The sequence below is a fragment of the Polyodon spathula genome, chromosome 23, assembly GCF_017654505.1.
Source record: "Polyodon spathula isolate WHYD16114869_AA chromosome 23, ASM1765450v1, whole genome shotgun sequence".
Lineage (NCBI taxonomy): Eukaryota > Metazoa > Chordata > Actinopteri > Acipenseriformes > Polyodontidae > Polyodon > Polyodon spathula.
This window is the reverse complement of record NC_054556.1, coordinates 10,990,497-11,012,407: the sequence shown is the minus strand read 5'-3', so window position 1 is coordinate 11,012,407 and position 21,911 is coordinate 10,990,497. Positions and strand designations below refer to the sequence as shown.

The 21,911-nt window shown below is 37.6% G+C and overlaps 1 protein-coding gene across 2 annotated transcripts in view; it reads right to left on the bottom strand.

Annotated features, from left to right (window-relative positions):
- Positions 1-21,911, bottom strand: part of LOC121298287 (MICOS complex subunit mic25-a-like) — a 110,656-nt gene that overhangs the window by 27,298 nt on the left and 61,447 nt on the right. For both annotated transcript variants that reach the window (XM_041225330.1, XM_041225331.1), the window contains 2 exons: positions 20,332-20,402; positions 5,168-5,303 (listed from right to left, as the gene is read on the bottom strand). In XM_041225330.1, the coding sequence (XP_041081264.1) occupies positions 5,168-5,303; positions 20,332-20,402 (207 nt within the window). The remainder of the gene's footprint in view (positions 1-5,167; positions 5,304-20,331; positions 20,403-21,911) is intronic.

Here is a 21,911-nt window from a genome sequence, read left to right as displayed (position 1 = left end):
GATCAACAGACAACCTCCAATCCATCAGATACTGTCTAGTAATGTATTTAACCGGAGTTGTGCAACTCTGTCCGTGGGCTTCAGAGGTAATGGTATATCCGTAACTTCATCCAAATTAAAAAACGGTGCCTACACTCTACAGAATAACTCTTTAATTGGCAATTCCAGGGGGGGGGGGGGGGGGGGGGGGGGCATTGGAGCAAGTGACTGTTTTAAAGCAGCCATAACTGAATCCATTACGTCAACACAGTCCTGAGGTAGCACTTCAATACAGCAGCACTGAAGCAGTTAACAAGCAAATACATTTTCACCCAGCCTGGATTGAACCCACAGCTTTGATAATTAAGTCATTCCATGCCAAATCAGCAGATGGCATAAGGGTCACCATCTTAGAATGTGATGAAATGATCAGGTCAATTAGTCCATCATACGATAATCCCCAAAACTACACTTTCCTAGCAGTGTTCCGAGTTTTCACTGGCCCCATACACTGAAAAAGACCACAGAACCATTTAAACATTCATTTCTTTCAGCATATATGCACCATATCCCTGCAAATAACTAAGATTTGCAAGATTATCCTGATAATTTCATCACATTCTGAGATGGTTTGCTGTGGAATGACACAATTAGTATGTCAAAAAACAGAAGATGCTCTACCCCTTAAGCATCAAATACATTGTCAGAGGCAGGACATGAGGATTGCACAATTATTTTACTAAATTATTTTATAAGCAGCATTTGATTCTACCCCTTAAGCATCAAATAATTGTCAGAGGCAGGACATGATTGCACAATCTACCCCTTAAGCATCAAATACATTGTCAGAGGCAGGACATGAGGATTGCACAATTATTTTACTAAATTATTTTATAAGCAGCATTTGATTCTACCCCTTAAGCATCAAATACATTGTCAGAGGCAGGACATGAGGATTGCACAATTATTTTACTAAATTATTTTATAAGCAGCATTTGATTCTACCCCTTAAGCATCAAATACATTGTCAGAGGCAGGACATGAGGATTGCACAATTATTTTACTAAATTATTTTATAAGCAGCATTTGTATATATTGAAGTGAAAAACTGAGAACAGGACGGTAGGAGTTACTTCGCATGTAGTGTTCATATACATCTCTGGCAAAAGATCTTTGAAACATCATGCAACACAGACTGATACACAAAGCAGCACATCTCATCCCCATGTCCTAAGGCTATCAGGCCTGAGCTACATGCTTAAATTTAATAAATCGGAAAATCTTCAGATGGGCTTGTTAGTCTGGGACTGGTAAAATTTCACTGTGTGGCTACTGCAGCGATCGAAGCTAATGCACTCAGTAATTTGACAAACTGTGTCTCGATGGACAGCGCAGTGGACTCTAATAACAGGGGGTTGGAGAAAGAGTTATAATAACAGGGGGTTGGAGAGAGAGAAAGACTATTCCAAGCCAGATGGGAGAGCTGTAATCAGAAATGACAGAAATAAACCAAAACTGACAATAGTTTGAAAGGCTTAAGGACAATCGAAAGATGGATATGGTCTCTGGAGAATCCAACATTCAACTTGTTTAACGCAAATAAAATACAATACAACAGTTTGAAGATACTCCCACTAAACTACTGTATTTAATAAGAATATAACTTTATTTGTTTATTTATTTTTTAAAGCAAGGTGTTAAAACCACTAAGCTCTTCCTGCAAAGTTTGCTTAACTAGGTACTATGTTGTATGTAAAGATTCAGGAACGCATATAGAGTGAAATGTTCTGAAAGAAAAAAAAATGTTGATATGATACATCTGGCAATAAAATATGAGATTCTTATAAAAATTGAAGTTGGTTAATGTATTTTTAGGGAGCAACTAGTGCTTCCTTTTATATATAAATACAGTGTCTCTTAACATGTGGTATTACTAAGCAGCATATATATATATATATATATATATATATATATATATATATATATATATATATATATATATATATATGACAGGTACGGGACATGGATAATCAAGCAAACTACTGTACTGAGTAAAGTCTGTTCGATCTAAGTGTTTATGTCCAAGTTAAGTGTCGACGACAAAGTTGCGGATCTCCGAGATGATGATGCATTCACAGCTGCTATCTGTCAACGCCTATGTTTGATTCAACAGCAAGAAAACTGGCCCCAACTAAGAGTTTCTCACTACCATGTAAGGGTCATTAGTCTGTCATTTTAAACAACCATCCGTTTATGTGTGTCCTTTACATTTCTCCACTGCACTTCTCAGCTCATCTGAATTCAGCACACACAAGACTGATGTAACATGTTACTGGAGGAAAAGCCCTACACATGAATAGGGGGCGCGGCAAAGCCCTGCATGTAAATAAACGTGTTGTTTATTTAGCACAGGTGATTTGTTACTGTAAGTTTAAAAATGTATTGGTGTACTATTATTTAAAAGAATGTATTGTTTGGGAACAGGGGTTGTTTATTAAAATACAATGTTATTTATGTGTCCCTCTTGGAAACTATAAAGTTAGATGGTTTGTCATGAAAAACCTGGTATGGTAGCTGCTTAATGTTTTGAGTTCTAAGCTGGTTTTGTAGTTTTTTTTGGCTGTAACCACTGAACAACATCCCCTTTGTGCAACACTGAGTAAGTCAAAGCATCTATCAGTCTGACAACACTGAAAGTCAGTGTCTTTTATTCTTTAAACTACTTCAGAACCCTGCAGAGGTAAGACACAGTTCAGACAGTATCTAAACATTACAGTCAAGAGAGTGCTGACTCTGCTTAGAATTACTATGAGAAACTACGTATCACTTCAAAAGCTTTTTACTACTGAGGCTGGCTGCGGAGGGTACATCACGTAAAGATTATCAGAACCCTTTTTCTCCCCAGAAATGAACCACTGCCTTTTGAAGAAGAAAAAAACAAGTTCTATTGTTCTTTTTTTTTTTTTATTTATCAGTCATCATTGAATCCCCTGTGGAACTGAGGCCATTTATTCCAGCACTTTCAGAACTTACAAAAACTCGAAATGTGAGTTTATTAAGCAAACACACTGCATTTCCATTTCCCTTGGTTTATGCTGCAGCGCACCAGTCGTTTTGTTATGCTCACTGGTAAAAGATTACTAAACCCAACTTAGAAAACATGGTCTACTTTTTAGCCAACTGACCGTCAACATATTTTAATTAAGGTTAGAATCAACCAAGGGTGAATTTAGACTGGACATACTTGCATTGTAACTGCACATAATGCTGGATACCTGGTTGAGTTACGGCCCAAAAGGGAGAATTCTCCCAAATGAGTCCCCGATATCACCTTCAATCTAACATTCATTGGAGAGCTCAAGACTGCATAGCCTCTGAGGTCTGAAGTTATGTATGGTTTCCACCTAGGACTTTTCAGGTAAGCTATTTTGGGTCTGGTTACTACTTGGATAAGTGACCTCCAAGAATCGTGTTCTGAGTCGGGGGACACGCTTCTTTCTCAGAAAGAGCTCCATTGTGTCTCTCCCAACTTTAAACTGAGGTACGACTCTGTACTTTCTGGACATGATATATCCAAGGGCAGTCTTTCAAAGACTAAAACACAAAGCTGAACCCTGGTCTGGCCATATTTCCCTTTAAGCTGACTGTAGGGTTAATGAAGGTTGAACAAATATTCTAATGCACACTGTGCTGAACACAGCTGCAAGGTATGCTGGTAGCAACAGATATGTTTTTTGACTTCTCTTGTGCACAGTCTTCTTCAACTTATACCAAAGATTCTGAAATGGATTTAGATCAGGACTTTGACTAGGCCATTCCAGAACCTTGACTTTATTCTTCTTTAAGTACATTTTGATGTGTGCTTTGGATCATTGTTGTGTTATCCTATGCCTAACCCTTTTATACTCTCTAAGAATGTTCACCTACAATCCAGCGTTTTCTAGACTTTTCTAGAATTAGGTTCTGCATTACCTTGTAGACAATACTATCATAGCATTAAAGGGTATAAATACTTTTGAATTAGCATTTTTTGAGTTTTGCAAAAAGAAATTGGTGTAATAAATAACTGTAGACATATATTTCTTGTAACACTTTCCTTGTCCACAAAAGCAAAACTTTCACTACAAAAGATTTTTCCTAAAATTCTTTGTTTTCAAGAAATTATACATTTCCATTTGGGTATGTAAACTTGTCACTAGAGCTGTATCCTCCAATTGTTTTGGTATTTATTTTGTGATATGAGGGTGTGATTCTGGAAACCTGGAAGTACCAAACTTAAAGTAAAGCACAAACTCAGTATGGTGATGTCATGAATAGGGGTGAAACTGGCACTCTGATTGGCTAAAAGATCCACAACAGTCTACAAGAGTGTTCCAAATGATCAATAGTGATTCACTGGCTTTAAATGTATCAGCCTGGCGTAAACGCTGATGCATGATGTGGTTGTACTTGTTACCTTCAATAAAAAGGTGTAAAGGGAGCAATACAAACCATTTATAAAAATGCAGGCTTCTACATTCTTCTGTTTCCTGTGAGATTTGCACTTTCCAGCATAGTAATGTGCTTGATTATGCATTTTTTACACATGGTTTATTACTTGAATTATGTACATTTTTACAGATTCTGTGTATATTTCAACCCTCGGGTTGCTATATCTGTCAGAATTTAAATTACAAACTTATTCCACAAGACTGCAGCCATAGATTAACACAACAAAGCCCCAAACTCTTGTTTAAATGCAGATATCTAGTCTATTGTTCCAACCCATCATTAGACATTGCATCACTATACTCGTAGCAATAGCAATTTCGATTTCCTAGCACAATTCATCAAAACTCAATGAACTATTGTTGAGACTTACCTTTCAATCATACACTGCATTAACAAGAACAAATGTGTGCAAAAGAGTACCCCCCTGATATCGTCTTTTAAAAAATACATCTAGTAGTTGCTACTTATCTATTCTGAACATTATAATATATTCCTATGCTAGAATGAATCCATCAATGCTACAAGGCAACCACATGCTGCCTTTTGCAATTACTGTATAATGTGATTAAGCCCATAATACACATTTATTGCAATATTAAAGATTTCATTTCTAAAGTGTAATACTTTGTCTGTAGTGTAAATACATTATGTTTTCGGTTGTGTGCTGGTAGTTGTAAAGTTCACGTGGAGTCCTTACCTTTTTGGCTGCATTGATGCACTGCTTGTACTCCCTAGCCAGGTCGGAGCAGTTCAAGGTCTCATGCTGATGCTCTCGGTAACAACGCAGAATCTCCGACTGCAGGTTGGAACACACAGGCTCCAGGTTCCTCTTCCTGCAAGGGAACATATTAATATTTTCTATTAAATGGAGATAGGTTGGGAATGATAAGAGAAGGGCAGAGTGCCTGTTTTGAGGATATGAGGGTGTTTGAGGAGAATATAAAGGAAGAAACTTCTGTGTGCGTCTTGTTGATAATATATTTACTTATCTTTGTGTCTGTGTCAAAATACTTTTACCTGAGTTCAAGAGCTGCTCTTTAGTTGTCGTACAACAGGCTGGATCAGCAAAGCTGACATCCCGCATCCCTTCGAATTTAAGACGCCCTCGAACTTACCACCGTCAATTTGAGGAAAAAATAAATCATCAGATCCAGACAAGGGTACATAAGGACCATTTTATTTTACTGTGTTACATGTTCCCATGTGTTTCTACAACTGTTTATGTAAGGTGTGTGCAATATTTAAATTTTTAGTTTTTAACTTCTTTTAAGCACTTTTTTAAACTTTTAAGTTGCATTCACTGGCTTGGCACGGACCGCACAGAACTACATTTCCCATCATCCACGTTCCCTTTAATAATGAGAATAAAATATTAACCTATACAAAACGTATATTCTGTAACACATAAGAGCTGCTTGGTTATCTCATGTACAATATACTGCTGTTTCAAGAGGAAGTGTGTTCATGAGTAATGACTGCATGGGCCATTTTGAGCCGCCATTGACAAAAAAAATAAATAAAAAAATAAATGGAGTAATATTCCAATGTATTACAATGAGATTTGTATTACTCATATTACGGTAATGTCTGTTTCACTTAGACTGTGTCATGCTTTAAAAATGAATGATATTATTTTAACCACAATGTAGCAATATCACTTGAGGCCACCAACTAGACTAATTATCACCCTTTCCATTGTGCTGTCCTACATTGCAAAGTGGTGTTTTGCCACAATAACACTTCAGGGAGTTGTCTACATATTAAACTGAAACAGGCGCAGTCAATTTCTTGAGTCCAATTTGCTTCAGAGCATCAAAGGATCTTCCCCAAAGTGGCAGATGGATAGAAAATACTGCTAGTTATTACACCAAACATCTATTTACAGTACTGCTCCCCATTTAAATGGTGGTTTTGAATGCGCTGAAAACTACTTAACATTTTAAATGTGAATCATTAAATACTGCCACTGGGAAGATAATAGAATTACTTCATTAAACTGGTTTAGTACATTTTACTTTAATTATGTTGGTCCATATATGAGAAATATAACATTTCTTTTTGGTGTTACCTTTTTAAATGATCGCATATAAAATACACACGTTTCAAGAGGTCTTGTTTATTCAGCTCATCTTACTGGTCAACTCAGTCTCAGAAAATAAAACAGGTACGATAACAACACTTCAAATGTTAACTTCAAACAGTTTTTTTTTTTTTGTTGAAGGGTGAAGTGACCAGCAAGAGGAACTATCCGTACCGCAGTTTCCACTTCTCACCTGAAATAGCTTCCATATATGCTTCATGTTTTCACCTGTGTGTGAATCAGGGTTTTTTGTTTGGTAGCTGCACGCCAACCTTTGCCTAACCATTTTTAACATTATCTGCAGGTTTGAACAATACCTGTGGTGGACTGAGTAATCTGATGAACAGGAGCAACGATACTGTTGTTGTTACGTTTTTTCTTGCTGCACTCTAGTAATGTTCTTGCTCATAGATGTGCAACCTAAGATACGTTTGCATATGGTTCATTATTTGCAAACTGAATAATTCTAGACTGTCAGACAAAAAGGTACCCGGATCTAGGATAAAATTAACACATGTGTTTTCATCTGATCTATTTAAAAGGTACGACAAAAAAAAAAAAAAACATACTGCATCTACATGGGCCACCACCTTGATTTCTACATCTGCGGTCATGAAAGCTAGTGCACCTTACATAGATATTCAGTTGAAATACTAAAAGGTATTAATGAAAAAAAGTCTCATACTTAACATATTCATTTAAAAAACAACTGTACCAATTTACTGCAATTTTCTGAGATATTCAAAATGAAAAAAGGCAGCTACTTCAGATACTATTTTCAGATTCTCCGTTACTTTGTGTGAAATAACAGCACAGTAGTCTCTGGAGGGACCAGCAGTTGCTCACTATATTAAATTCATGCCAGATTCCCTAACTCTGTATTTACTCCTCTGCCCTCTCATCCCACCCCACTTTATTAATATGGGGAATCTCATCAACTTATACCACTGATATTATCAGCACACACACCAATCTGATCATAGTAGTGTGCTGTGGATTCATGTTATTAATGTTCTCTTGATATTTAAATTTGGAAGAGGTCGGCAGAGGTGGTGAAAAATGAAACAGATACAGAGAGACAGAGAGAGAGAGGGAGAGAGAGGGAGAGAGAGGGGGGGGGGGGGGGGGGGGGGGGGGGGGAGAGAGAGAAAGACAGATGCAAGATGAATATGTAAGCAGGCTTTTTATATTACCGACAATGCAGATACTTGTGATAAATTATACATTTATCTTAGTCACAGACGATCTAGACTTTTCCAGTAAGATTAATGACAATGTTAACCCTTTTGTGACCTTATGGCAGTGACAAAGGCATGATGAAATTGATTTTGTGTTTTCACAATCATGTCTGTGGGGTTGGACCCTGTGGTTTTATGGCTAGTGATTTATGAAAACTCAACGCCCATCCTGAGACAAAGCTGGAATGGAGAATGCACTGTGAAACGAGGCTGACAGGTGAGTGTGCAGAGCCGGTGTCCCTCCTAATCATTCTTTTAATTTATATGGTAAAAGCCTTAGTCAGGGCTTCAATCTGCAGCCTCGTACACACTACCCACATAACTCATTCATCCCTTGGATTGTGGATTTTGAGCAAAGCTATTGGGCAGAAGTGTTCTTTACCAGCCAACATTGAAACATTTGAAAGATAAACTGCATTTGTATTTATATTACTTCAGTCACAAAATCAGTCATTTATTAAGAATTATTTTTGCCACCTATAAATGATTTAATTTTGTTAAATGTACAAAATGTTTCTGGTTTGTTAAATAAATTAAACTGTGTGAGGAATTACTGAAAATCATCACGTTTCTAACATCTACTGAATTAGTGAAAAGGATTGTTACTATTTTTTGGAATATAAGGTGAAATATTAAAGAAGGCGTCACCCATTGTAATCCCCTTTCCTCTGACCAGACAGGGACACTAGTCAGAAATGAAATAATTCCATCTTTCAAACCATTCTGAACTCATTTGAGCTTCTGTGATTTATTCAGAGATACCGATAATTCCAATTTGTTAAATGTATTAACAGACCACCTAATGCTTGTGGTTAAATATATGATAATAATACATGAACGTGTACTGGAAATGTAACTGTGTGTCTTGAGAAACAGGCCAAACTGCTGTGTCTTAAGAAGGAGGCCTCTGACTCAGACATACTGAACTGTGTGACCTACTGAATGAGGTCACCGGGGCTACGCAAAGAAGACATAAATTAGCAATGTCCCAGTGGAAAAGGACTGAAAACATCAAAGGACTGGGAGTTTAAATAGACAAGATACACAAATGACCTCATGAAAGTAATTACTCAGCAGAGTGAAAAGACTATAAATATCCAAGCAAAACTCAACATTCTGCACTCCACATCAAATGCTAAACAGGGTGCTGTCACTCTGCTAAGCGAAGCTGCAACTCCAGGTCTCTGCCTAAAACTGGACCCAAGACGGGACTCTGCCTGCAAACGGACCCAAGAAGAGGAAGCAAGCTGCAAGCAAGTCAACGACCACAAGCAACGAGACAGGCCTGGCTGCAGGACTGCCATAAAACTTACAGCAACTGTTATCAGACAAACCAGTCTAGGTCTGCTGTACACCTAAAACCACAGTATCCGAAAGAAACTGAGCCCTGCAACTTGCGTAGCTAAAAGATTCAGTGAAGAGGACAGAGCGGGCAGGCGCTGTTGCCTATACCGAGGACTGAAGATTTTGTTGCAGCTGTTTGTTGATTCTATCAAGATTGCCATGGTTGATCCAGTGTGGGATTGAAGACTTAACTGCTGAGATTTGAATTTGAAAAAAATCTCAGAGAGGAACAAAGGCTAAAAGAATTGCAGCCAGTGTGAAACAAGACAGGACCCATCTATGTCCTTTAAAATCCATTCAACCACTGTTGTTTTTTCTTTTTCGCTTTAAACTCCACTCTTGTCAAATCCAAGTCAGTCAAAAAATGTACTGCAGAGATACATTACAGACAAGAACATTCTGGAACTTGAACAAGGTTGCAAAGTGGGGAGCAGAGTGCAGAGCAATGTTTCACCATGCAATCTGGACTCAGACAATACAAAACTTTATAAAGTAGAGGCTCATGTTATATTCTTATATTATATAAAGATGTTCTTTGCAGCATCCATCTGGTCAGGAGACATATTTCTATCAGCCCAAACACCCTACTGTAGAATTCCTATATACGAACATATATGAAGCTTTCTCAGTCCACTTTCAGACAGGCCAAAAACTGAAAAATGCGGGCGCTGATTCTCTGTTTCGTTTTTTATACAGTTCCTGTCAACTCTCCTGGGGAAATAAACTGGTCCCAATTAGGGAAGGCATTATGATAAGAATATGAGTTATTTGCTGATGTGATAATAATTTTGAAATTACACAGTTGATGTGGGGCTATGGCAAGGACCATTACTTTTAAGCCAATCACTTTATATAAATCCTGCTACAGTACTGTCAAGAAACATACATCATAGTTCATATACCTTCAGCTAAGGACAAATTGCTATTATTGTGGTCAATTACCAAGCAAGAATACCTGCAGTGGTTTTGTGTGTGTGTGTGTGTGTGCAGGGGGGAAGGATCCATTTTTTAAATACATTTGTATGCCTTTTTTGCATTGGAAAGTATTAGACCACACTTAAACATTTCAATTGACAGCTCTGTTGTATACTGGTACTCCCAAGTAAGACATACCAATGTACCTCTTTCTGTAAAATGTAATTAGGAATTGCAGTTCTACACCCACTGTGCCACCTTACCTTGCAATATACTTCACCTTGAATAATATTCAACATCTAACTTAACTGGATTGTGAATTACACCACGAACTGTGTTTGAATTGTATTTGCTTGCAGGTCGCATCGTTTCAATTAAAGAGTATTAAAAGCTTAGATCCTTAAGTGCAAGACGCATTAAACCGTTACTGCCTTCATGTTTGGTTATAATTCATATCTGCTGAAATAGCAGGGCCTGGCTGGATCAAAATAATAATAACAAAAAACACATATTATTGTTAAAAGACCAGCGCTGTATCAGATTAAAATTTCTGACAACTAAACAAGCCTTTCCATTTAATTACACTCTGAAAAAAAAGATGAACAGAGTTTCTGAATTATTTCCTCTGACAGATAAGAAACTCGCCTTTAATTTAAAATAAACTCTACATTCATCAGAGAGGAAAGGGTACTGATAGCAGAGGATTTTTAATAATGGAGTCTGAAAATCCAAGCAGAAAATTGCCTTTCCCTGAGACCCAGCACTGAGCTCATTGAAACAAATTGAAAGTGAGGTCTTTGATAAAAAATATTAGCCTTAACATTTATAAGTTTTAGCCTTAAAATTAAAAGTTTTAAATTTATTTGGGGCAAATAGTTAAACGTTGAATGATTAAGCGTACCTTGGCAACGTTACATAGCAGCCCTTGCACCTAGTGTTTTCAGACATTTTCTAGTTTGTTTTCATGTTTTGATGTTTCTATGATACAAAGCCCAGGAAGGGATGATAGAGAAAACCCTATATATCTTGTGCACATGTCTTACTACCTTGTGACCACAAGATACTATCTCATTCCTACAAGATATTAAATCGTGCGCACAAGATATTAAGTCATGTTCACAAGATACTAAATCGCTCGCACGAGATACTCAATCACTCCCATGTTTTTATTCTCTCATGTCCCTTCCTGGGCTCCGTACTATAGAAGCTTTTGAACTATGCAACATAACCGACTCGTTGGATACATTTTAAATTTTGTATACTGGTCCATAATGATGGGGGAACGAAACAGACACAGATAACAAAGCGTTCACCCAAAACACACACTCTGACTAACAATATATCTAAGAAAAAAACCACCATAGTAGCACTACTAAACAAACAAGCAAAGACTCTCATTATAAGAACAATTGTAAAGCCTTTCAAATACAACTGGCAGACCCGAAACCAGCAGAGACTGGTGGGCGCAGGATGGCATGAAATCTACACTAATCCACTCTGCTTCCTATTCCATCTGTAAGTCTGTAAGTCCCTTTGAAATTCCAACTGTAGGCAAACTCCAGAGATTTAGGCAAGTTATACAGGTCTTATACCCACATCTGCCCATTGGAAAGAAAACCGGCCATTTAAAAATATTGAACAAGACAGGGCCAACCATAAGATAAGAAGCATTGGCTCTTGAGACAATAGCACATACATACCTTTGCATGCAATACATCCCAAATAATGTATTGCATGGCTAAATATGGCTGTTTCTTCATTCTGTAAGAATTATTACAGTGGGATGACCTTGCGTTTGCAAGCTAGGAAACAGCATGTGTACGTACAGTTGGATGATGGGGCTGCATTCTGTTGTGGTGTTGATACATGTTGGTTTTGCAAAGCCAGGACAGTTGGTGCCATTTATAATGAATGCTTTCGTTGGAAGGCAAAACAAAAGCTGGGTTTGCTAATTGGCTTCCAATGCCTCTTCTGTCACATAAATTGCATAGTATGAACTTTACAGAGACTAGCTTGCATGCTGCGCTGCTAACTGTGCATCTATACCCCAATTCACACTAAGAAACATACATCCTTTAGAATAGATGAGCAGCTGTGGTACATTTATAACCACAAAACTCTGAGAAGTATAAATAAATGTACTGTTTATTATTCTTTGCAGAACAGCGATATGTATTTTGTTTCCTACTGTATCTTGTGAGAGATCCCCAAAGTCCACAACCAATTACTAATTCCATTAGGGAACTTTTGAAATGGTTCTTCGAGAAAAATCAATTTTGCGTGCAGTTTGGAACAACTGTCAGCATCCCAGCTATCAGCCTTCAGATCTGCTTTCAGCTTTTGTATCTATGTAATCTTACTGGAGCTATTTGCGCCCTCTATAAACAAAGAAGTGGGGATAATGTGGGTCAAAAAGTGGCACACTCACTCCTTTAGCTGCAAATTACATTTAACATGTTCATGGTGTTTGCAGTCATTACAAATGGTTCTTCGAGCACTTTGACCTGAGTTCATCAGCAGCTCTTCTGCCTGGCACAGGGTAGATCAGCAAAGTGCCTGTCATTATAAGAGTCATTTAGTGAACATACACTTTTCAATTCAGTTTCCTATCACCAGCGGGGCTATAAAATACACAGCAACAGAAATTCTGCTTATCTAGCCTGTGTTACATGGTTAAAAACGTGCCTGGCAACTAGAACTCAAGAGCTGTTCCTGAACCCAGGTCAAAATCACCTGAACGGAGTATATAAAACAAAATTAATAAAATACAAAGTAATTGCAGCAAGAGCCCTCAGAATGATTGTAAATGTCACAAAAAGATGAGGAGACAGAACAAAATGTACATGTCATTTGAAGCCATTAACTTATTTAATGATTATGCATGTAAAGTGTCTTTGAATGCTCTGTCTACCTGACACTATCACAGGCACTTACTAGTCTTAATGTTGAATATGTCACATGAATTTGGCACATATGATATGAAAATTAAATTGTTTATTGAGAGATAATACAGCCATATTTCAGTGAAGTAGTGCTGTAATATACACACCAAGCAAACAACTATAAAACATATAGATTACATTTGAATACTTAAAAAATAAAAATAAAACAATTCAAAATGTTTTAAGTTAATGCGATCCAGATTGCTTTTGTTAAAATTAGGCTTACAATATAGCTTATTCCGTCATGAGTAACACACATGAACAAATTCTTAATGAAAACTTGAGATGCTGTGCAATTTCAGTAACAGGAGAAAATCTAGCAGGTGATAATGTCTGCAGAGCTGAAGTGGTAACCAATTTATTTTTTTCATAGAAAGACTGATGAGGTGCGTGTTCAGGAGATGAGATCACAAATCTTGCTGCTTTGCAAAGAAGACTTAAGGCTCCCGAGGGCATATTCAGTGATAGTATGATAATTAAGCCACAGATAAACTGGGGGGCTTTATCTCAGTCGTGGTTTGGGATACATCTACGGTAGTCCAAAAGTTGATGCTGGTCTTTCCCAAGATGATTTCCACTTCATAGATCAAACTACACTTCACAGTTGTCTTGCCAAAGTGTACCAGAGAAGAGTCATAAGAAACACTATACATCAAATCAGTCAAATGTTCGACAACAACATTTTCAACTACAGTTTATCAGTTAAAAATGAACATGAGAGTCACGATTAACTTAAATCATGTTCTAACTCCCAATAAATGATGGCTTTCTCCCCAGTTGGCAGTTCTTTCTCTCTCGGTCTGCTTTTGCTTGTTATTTTTTAAAACCATATCACTGTTCTGTCTCCAATGGGAGGGGGGAGTCAAAGACATTTTCTGATGCCCAATTTAATTACACGGACCTTAACACCTCTCTCACCCAGAATCTTTTTATGAACAAATAGGTTGTCTAGAGGAAGGAACCAAACACCTCTCGATGTGGTGGTGTTGATCCTTTTCACACCTAGATATCAGAAACATTATTATTGCTGATAATACGATCAACAATCATTTTTCAGTACAATAAATATCAAAATCAGTAATATCATGATAAATCGAGTATTCAACCCTACTGGGTCAAGTAACAGATTCAGAATGATCAATCTCATAGAAGAGTACATCACACACAAGTAAAAAGGTTACTTACAAACGAACAGGAATCTTCAATACAGTACATCTCATGCTTAAATAATGTCCTTACCAATTAGATAAGAGGTTCTCTAGATATCTGTGCTGACATACACCCCCATACAAATTCTCATTACCAGGGAAATGCATCCCCTGCAGGGGCATAATTAATGCACTGTTGTATCATAAAACTGCTTGTTTAAATATGATCATTACATCGTCATTATTCTAACCTAAGGAAATTAGGCTATTAGCTGATGATTCAGCTATATAGGATTCATGGGAAACTGACGTAAATGGAGTTCATACAGTATCAGAATTACTGCTGGTAATGTTTCTCTGTCTTCATTTTTTTTTTTTTTTTTTTTTTATTTAACATTTTTGTATTTTGTTTAACTGTTATCTGTTTTGTAACTTGTCTCCACTTGCCCCAGGACCACATTGAGATGTTACAGGACATTGTTTTCTTGTGATCTTAAGCAAGCAATTACGGTCTGAAATATAGACTCTGCACACTGAATCTAGATCACTTGCCCTGTGAGACCTTGTTAAGAGCCATGTTTCCTGCATGCTGCCTGTTCAATTGAATATTTATATTCATATATGAACTACAGCAGCAACCCATACTTCAAAATAGCCTACTCTTTCTAAAATTTAGAAAATGATTGTTTCAGTGTATCGTCACGGTTTGTATCCAAATAAAAGCTGTGTTCCTGTTTCCTCAATATCAGGGCAGAGTTTCAAGTGTAGCGGGGAGCTTCTATTCAGATACCAACCCCAGATGCATAACTGCTGAAATATTTTCCTTGCTGATCTGAGCTCCAGAAAATATATGCCATTCCCAGGATATTTACAGCCCATGATATTTAAAATACCAAAGAAAGGGTGAGATGCTGAAAAAAAGATAGATTTACAGTGTTTCCATTCAATTCACCCCTCACCCCATCGCTGAATTTCACATAAATTAACATCTGCTTTACATTCAGCTACCAAATTCAGATGACAAACGTTTCGGCAAGAAGTCTTTTTCAATGTCTTCTTCATGAGCTTCTCAGGTAATGCTATCAGACTTCCTCACGCCACTCAAATCACATGACAAAACGGTCTTTCAGCATCTACTCACCCACACTAGACTTTATTTGGAATAGGTTGGGCCAGCACAGTTGAAAGGTCACATGGTCACATGTCTGAATAGAAAGAGTCCAGTGCTAGGCAATGCAAATTGATATAGAGAAAAAAATATGACAACGCAATATTGGTGCACAAGAACTCAGAAGCAAGATAAGGAAAGGAAGAAGCATTCAACATAGGAGCTGCATTAAGAATGGCTGATATTAATAAATACACCCTAGCCTTTTAAGCCTACAAATCAAAAATGAATTTACATTAGTTTAGTTTTTGTTGCCCCTCCCCTCTCCAAATTGGAATAACAGGAACCAGAGGATAAGATTATGCTAAAGACACCTCCGAGACCACTTCAGGCTCGATCAAACGCATGGATTGTTAATGAACTGCTGAAATCCTTCATCATCATTCCCCTATCCCTTTCACATCTAGTCCATAAATCAAAAACCTTTCATCTCTAATTCCTGCTAATTAGGATGAAAAGGATGGAGGACGGTAACTAACTCCAGAAAAAGAAAAAAATGAAAACCCATGAGAGAGAGAGAAGTGAGGGAGAGATGTATCCAAATTAAAACAGTCACATCTGCATGAAGATGTGACCTCTTATCCACTTTTGTAGACAAGGCAATTGTTAAGCATCTCTAATCCTGTACAGCAAATTGCTGAAATGTTAAAGCTGGATTGGGAAGAGACAGAGTCAAAGAAAGGTGAAGTGTTTGGAGTCCAGTATTATGGGAATGGTGAGTGATCCCCCTCCATAATGAGAGTATTAATAGAGTTCAGAATGAAATGGCATTTTCTTTCCTGCACCTGGAGAGATTAAAGTGTTTATGCTAAACCGTGCCTGTGTCACGGCTCTCTGAGCGCCTGTGACTAAATTAAAAAGAAAAGCGGCCGGCTCTTACTGAGCTGGACTTCTGTGCTCTGAAACAGATCAAGATTTCTCAGAAAGAAAATACTGGTGTCAGTGCAGATAAATACAAAGTAGCTGACCTTCCACCACAAATTATATCTATATGGTAACAGGGTCCTGGGAGACAGTCAACATGGTTTTAGGAAAGGGAGATCGTGTCTAACTAACTTGCTTGATTTATTTGAGGATGCAACATCGATAATGGATAATTGCAAAGCATATGACATGGTTTATTTAGATTTCCAGAAAGCTTTTGACAAAGTCCCACACAAAAGATTAATTCTCAAACTGAACGCAGTTGGGATTCAAGGAAACGCATGTACATGGATTAGGGAGTGGTTAACATGTAGAAAACAGAAAGTACTGATTAGCGGAAAAACCTCAGAATGGAGTGTGGTAACCAGCGGTGTACCACAGGGATCAGTATTAGGTCCTCTGCTATTCCTAATCTACATTAATGATTTAGATTCTGGTATAGTAAGCAAACTTGTTAAATTTGCAGACGACACAAAAGTAGGAGGAGTGGCAAACACTGTTGCAGCAGCAAAGGTCATTCAAAATGATCTAGACAAGATTCAGAACTGGGCAGACACATGGCAAATGACATTTAATAGAGAAAAGTGTAAGGTACTGCACGCAGGAAATAAAAATGTGCATTATAAATGTCATATGAGAGATACTGAAATTGGAGAAGGAATCTATGAAAAAGACCTAGGAGTTTTTGTTGACTCAGAAATGTCTTCATCTAGACAATGTGGGGAAGCTATAAAAAAGGCTAACAAGATGCTCGGATACATTGTGAAAAGTGTTGAATTTAAATCAAGGGAAGTAATGTTAAAACTGTACAATGCACTAGTAAGACCTCATCTTGAATATTGTGTGCAGTTCTGGTCACCTCGCTATAAAAAAGATATTGCTGCTCTAGAAAGAGTGCAAAGAAGAGCGACCAGAATTATTCCAAGCTTAAAAGGCATGTCATATGCAGACAGGCTAAAAGAATTGAATCTGTTCAGTCTTGAACAAAGAAGACTACGTGGCGACCTAATTCAAGCATTCAAAATTCTACAGTGTCGACCCAAGGGACTTTTTCGGCCTGAAAAAAGAAACAAGGACCAGGGGTCACAAATGGAGTTTAGACAAAGGGGCATTCAGAACAGAAAATAGGAGGCACTTTTTTACACAGAGAATTGTGAGGGTCTGGAATCAACTCCCCAGAAATGGGGAGAAAAGCTGACACCCTGGGATCCTTCAAGAAGCTGCTTGATGAGATTCTGGGATCAATAAGCTACTAACAACCAAGCGAGCAAGATGGGCCGAATGGCCTCCTCTCGTTTGTAAACTTTCTTATGTTCCTATGTTCTTATGTTCTAATCCCACAAACCATTTCTACCATTTGCTTAACTGTATATTTACTTAGGGCTAGAACACTGTACATCCCTTACAAATTAGTTAGTGTGAGAGAGAGTGATGTACTGGAAAATGGGTTTAGGAATACAATTTCTGCCTATTTTCCCTCTCAAAAAGTACCTTAAATATATAAGGAATCAGAATCCAAAATGAATAGTACATATAATGATCAAAACACAGTTGCAGAGTAAGTAGCTTCAAGTTTAAAACTAGATCAGCCAAAGCACCTATACAGAAATAACAGCCAGCACCTTCCTGTGATCTGAAACAATGATCAAGTTTCCTCTGTTTTGTTGGCAATACACAACTGTGCCCTAGATGGCACGGGCTATTAATTCTACAACACTGATCTTACCTACATTACGGCAGCCAACTAGAACAGAAGACCAGCTCTTGAGCTCAAGTAAAAGCCCCTTTATAAAGAAAAATACATTTCAATAAGAACCAATACTTATTGAAAACATCTTAATAAAAGGTAAAGGAACAGTAAAAAGAAAACAACAAAGAAAGTAATTTGAAGCGGTTTAAGGAATGCGTTAGATTAACATATAGGAAACTGAGCTAATCAATGTATTTTTCAGACACACACACACACATTTTAAAATGCACTGTACACAAGAGCACACACTATTTAACCAGGAGCAGCCACTGACATACCCACAGCTGACTGGTTTGTAGACACACCAGTTCCGATTCCCCTTACTATGTCAGAAGCACTTAACAACACCTGCCTCACGCATGGATGCTGCATTTCAAAGAGTAACCAGCTGCAGAGGAGCTGCCTAAATACTGTGGTGCAGTCAGTTACCAGGTGCAACATCTAAAGAGGAGCACAGAACAGTTTCATTGTATCTGCAATCCTATTGCCATCTGCACAGGAAATGTAGCGAGAACAAGGTTCTACTGCAGTTCTAATTAACTCAACACAACCCTCAAGTTGTACTCCACTCTTCATGTATTTCACCAATGTGGAAAGGCATTTAAAAAGGCAAAACAGAATGTTACTCTACATCGTACAAGTAGAATACCCCAGGCAACTAATATATAACACTGTAGGTAGACCTCTGCTTAGAATGCTGTGTCAAGTTCTGGCGGCTGCAAAACAGACATTATTGAAATAGGTGAACAGAGAACCGCATGAATAAATTGTATCAGCTACTGAATGAAGGTAAAAAATAAATACGTCAGTAAACAATACATGTGTGTGTTCATTTTAAAACTGTACATTTTAGACCTATGCAATATAATGGAAGTCCACTGTTTAAATATTAAATTAATATCAAATCATTTTACTAACTTTTAAAAGACAAAAATGCACACTCTTAGGCTGGTTCTCTCAAAGTCCTCTTTTAATGACATTAACACTTTAGCTCAATTATATAGACCCCCTTATGTTCTAATGCAATACAAATGGTATACTGTACCACAAACGTGTTGCGCATTTCACATTCAATATCTCCCCTCAATTTTACAGTAGAAGCTAACCCCTCTCCTCAAATAGAATGACAGAAAACAGAGGATATGATTGTGAGCAGCTTGCACAGATTTAATAGATCTGCACCTCTTTACGAATTGTATTATTTCAGTAAATTAAACAATTATCCTGAGATCACTCTACTGTGAAATGCCTGCAACATACACTGCCATTGTCAAACTGCCATATGAAAAAAAGTGCAGTATAAATAGAAGAGAAGTCAAGCTGTTCTAGAAGTTGCCATTTTTGATCTAGTTGCATTATTCTTTAGATCCGCTTCACTGGTCTCATGAAGTCAGCTGGATGCACTCCACGGTTTTGCTTCAGCTGCATTCATACAGAAGCTTCAACATGTGTTCAAGAATGCTTTTTACCTATTAGTAGTTTTCTCTGTTAAAATCTCAGCTGATGTAAACATGGATACAATCCCCAGCTCCCCTGCACTGCCCCTGCACTAATGATGATGAAATGGCTGATGAGAGCTTCTGGTTTTATGCATTGCAGTTCAGGAGAGGGGCTGTTTCTTCTCTATGCAGTACCTTTATAAGGCTCATTGCAGTGAAGCTCGTTATTCTAATCATTGTATTCTATAGATGCATGCAATACGGTATTGGTACTGACAAGCATGTTTTACTAGGATATTTATTAGGAAGCAATATGGTAATAAATGCAGATAAATTACAATTCATCATGGCACTGCATGTAGCTAATCCAAATAATCCTTATATGCCTTGTATATCGAAGTCACAAAAAAAAAAAACCAGGAGAGAGGGCGAGTGCGCCTCGGGCAATAGATTAAAGATGCACAGATAGAAATAACATTAAGCTGAAAGAAATTGTGTCTGGAGTAATACATGCAGGCATAAGAGTTATTGAATATTTAAAACAGACAGATATAGAGAGCTAACAAGTGCCAGTACTGCAATAAGGCTGTCCCTAAACTGCTGTTTTTTTTAACAAGACTTTTTTTGCTTTTTTAAGGTATTTCTCCTATGCACTCCAGTATGAAAATGTGATATCCAAATATAGTTTCCTTGAATGCTTGAGGTATTTGTTCTCAATTTTGGCATAAGGGCCTTTCTCTGTGTACTCTACGTTAATAGCACTGTACCTACGAGACTGTGCTGCATATAAGTTTTGATAAGTATAAGTCTCATATATAAGTGTCTCCAGGCACTTCATAATTAGGTTTTTCTCAGAACGATCAAATCCCTGGATTAAAAGGCAAAGACTTGTTTGGTTATTAAAATGGCTTACTTCACATGGGCTTCTGCCTGCGTTGCTGCTTCACGGAACTGTTCAGACGTCAGCTTGTAGTACTCAATGTTCTAGAAGAAAGAATAGGGCACAATACTGTTGTGAGAAGTGTCATCAAAGCGCCTGACTTCTTTACAAAACATTACAGGAAAGCAATGGAACTGTTCAAATCACTCTTCCTGCAGAAGCGTCAGATTGCAAACACTGTACACTTTGTTCACACTGACACAGTTCACAATGGAGACTTGTTTACAACAAAAGCAGCAAACGCCATAGAAGCTACTCTATAAATGTTTTGATCAAATCAAATATTATTCCGGGTGCGAATAATATGTTTGATAGGTGTTAGGATTGAACACACACAGGGCTGTGTAACACATGCTGCAGTGCAAAGGGACTGCCCCGTGTTTGACAAGATGCACCTAAGGGTCACTTTCCATCAACTACCTTCTCATAACCTGATACTTGTTTAATATCCTGTCATTGTGATCCCAATCTCTTTATTATTGTTTCGGATCAGATCATTATTTAGCAGGCTCTCTCTAGTAAAGCAAAAATATAATTTTTCTACAACTAGGTCTTCTTCTAAAGCACTGAGGTGGTTGGCCACTGGAGGTGGGCTACTGTAATTTCTGCTCCCTTTAACCTTGTACAGAATTTTTTTTTCCATTTACTAATTCATAGATGCCACAGTCGAATTGCAGACGGGACCAAATTTATTGCTGCACACCCTCACCCTCACCCTCACTTCTGGGAGTTTTGTGATATGTCTTAATATGCCTGGTAAATGATAGAGAATTATACAGAGTACACATAATTACAAGGTAGATGGTATTATGTCTGTAATACAGATGGGCAGAACAGCAGAATTCAAGACTGCAAATATGAACGTTTTAAAAGGTAATGACTCAAGGTGGCATTTCTGGAAACAGAAATTAGATAATTATTGTAATAATTGGGGAATGATCACATACAAGTTTGTCCCATCAACTGTCATCTCCCATGTCCATTGCAACGGCCCACTATCGATATCAGATTTTATTTTTATACACTAGAATGAAGGTTTGTACAATATCTCTAACTTGTTTGAGCTGGCACAAAGATTAGACAAATGAGAACACTTAAATACAGTGAGTCTTGAGTGAATTAGCATCTATGCCTCATTAGTGTTCAATGTTACAGCAAATACAACCATGCCTTGCAGAAACAGAAGCATTTATTATCGTTAATAAATATTCACTTTAACCATAGTCGAGGTTGTTACTTAGATGGAAAAGATCAAAACACACACAAAAAAAGGTTTCACCAATTTAATGGACTATGATCCTCATTGTAACGGTGACATAGGTTATTACAAGCCCTTGTATATTCTAACACATACATGAAAGGAAGTATAACTAGTACAAAAATGAAAACATTTTGGATGTAAAAATAATTAATTCCACCTGAAGGAGGACTTCATATAGTCCTGATATAATTGAAAGGGGCCAAAGGACTACATCCCCCAGAATGCCACGGGAGGGAGCCAGGATGGGGTTTACCTGGCTCTGATTAATAACGTAGGTCACATAAGAAAAGGA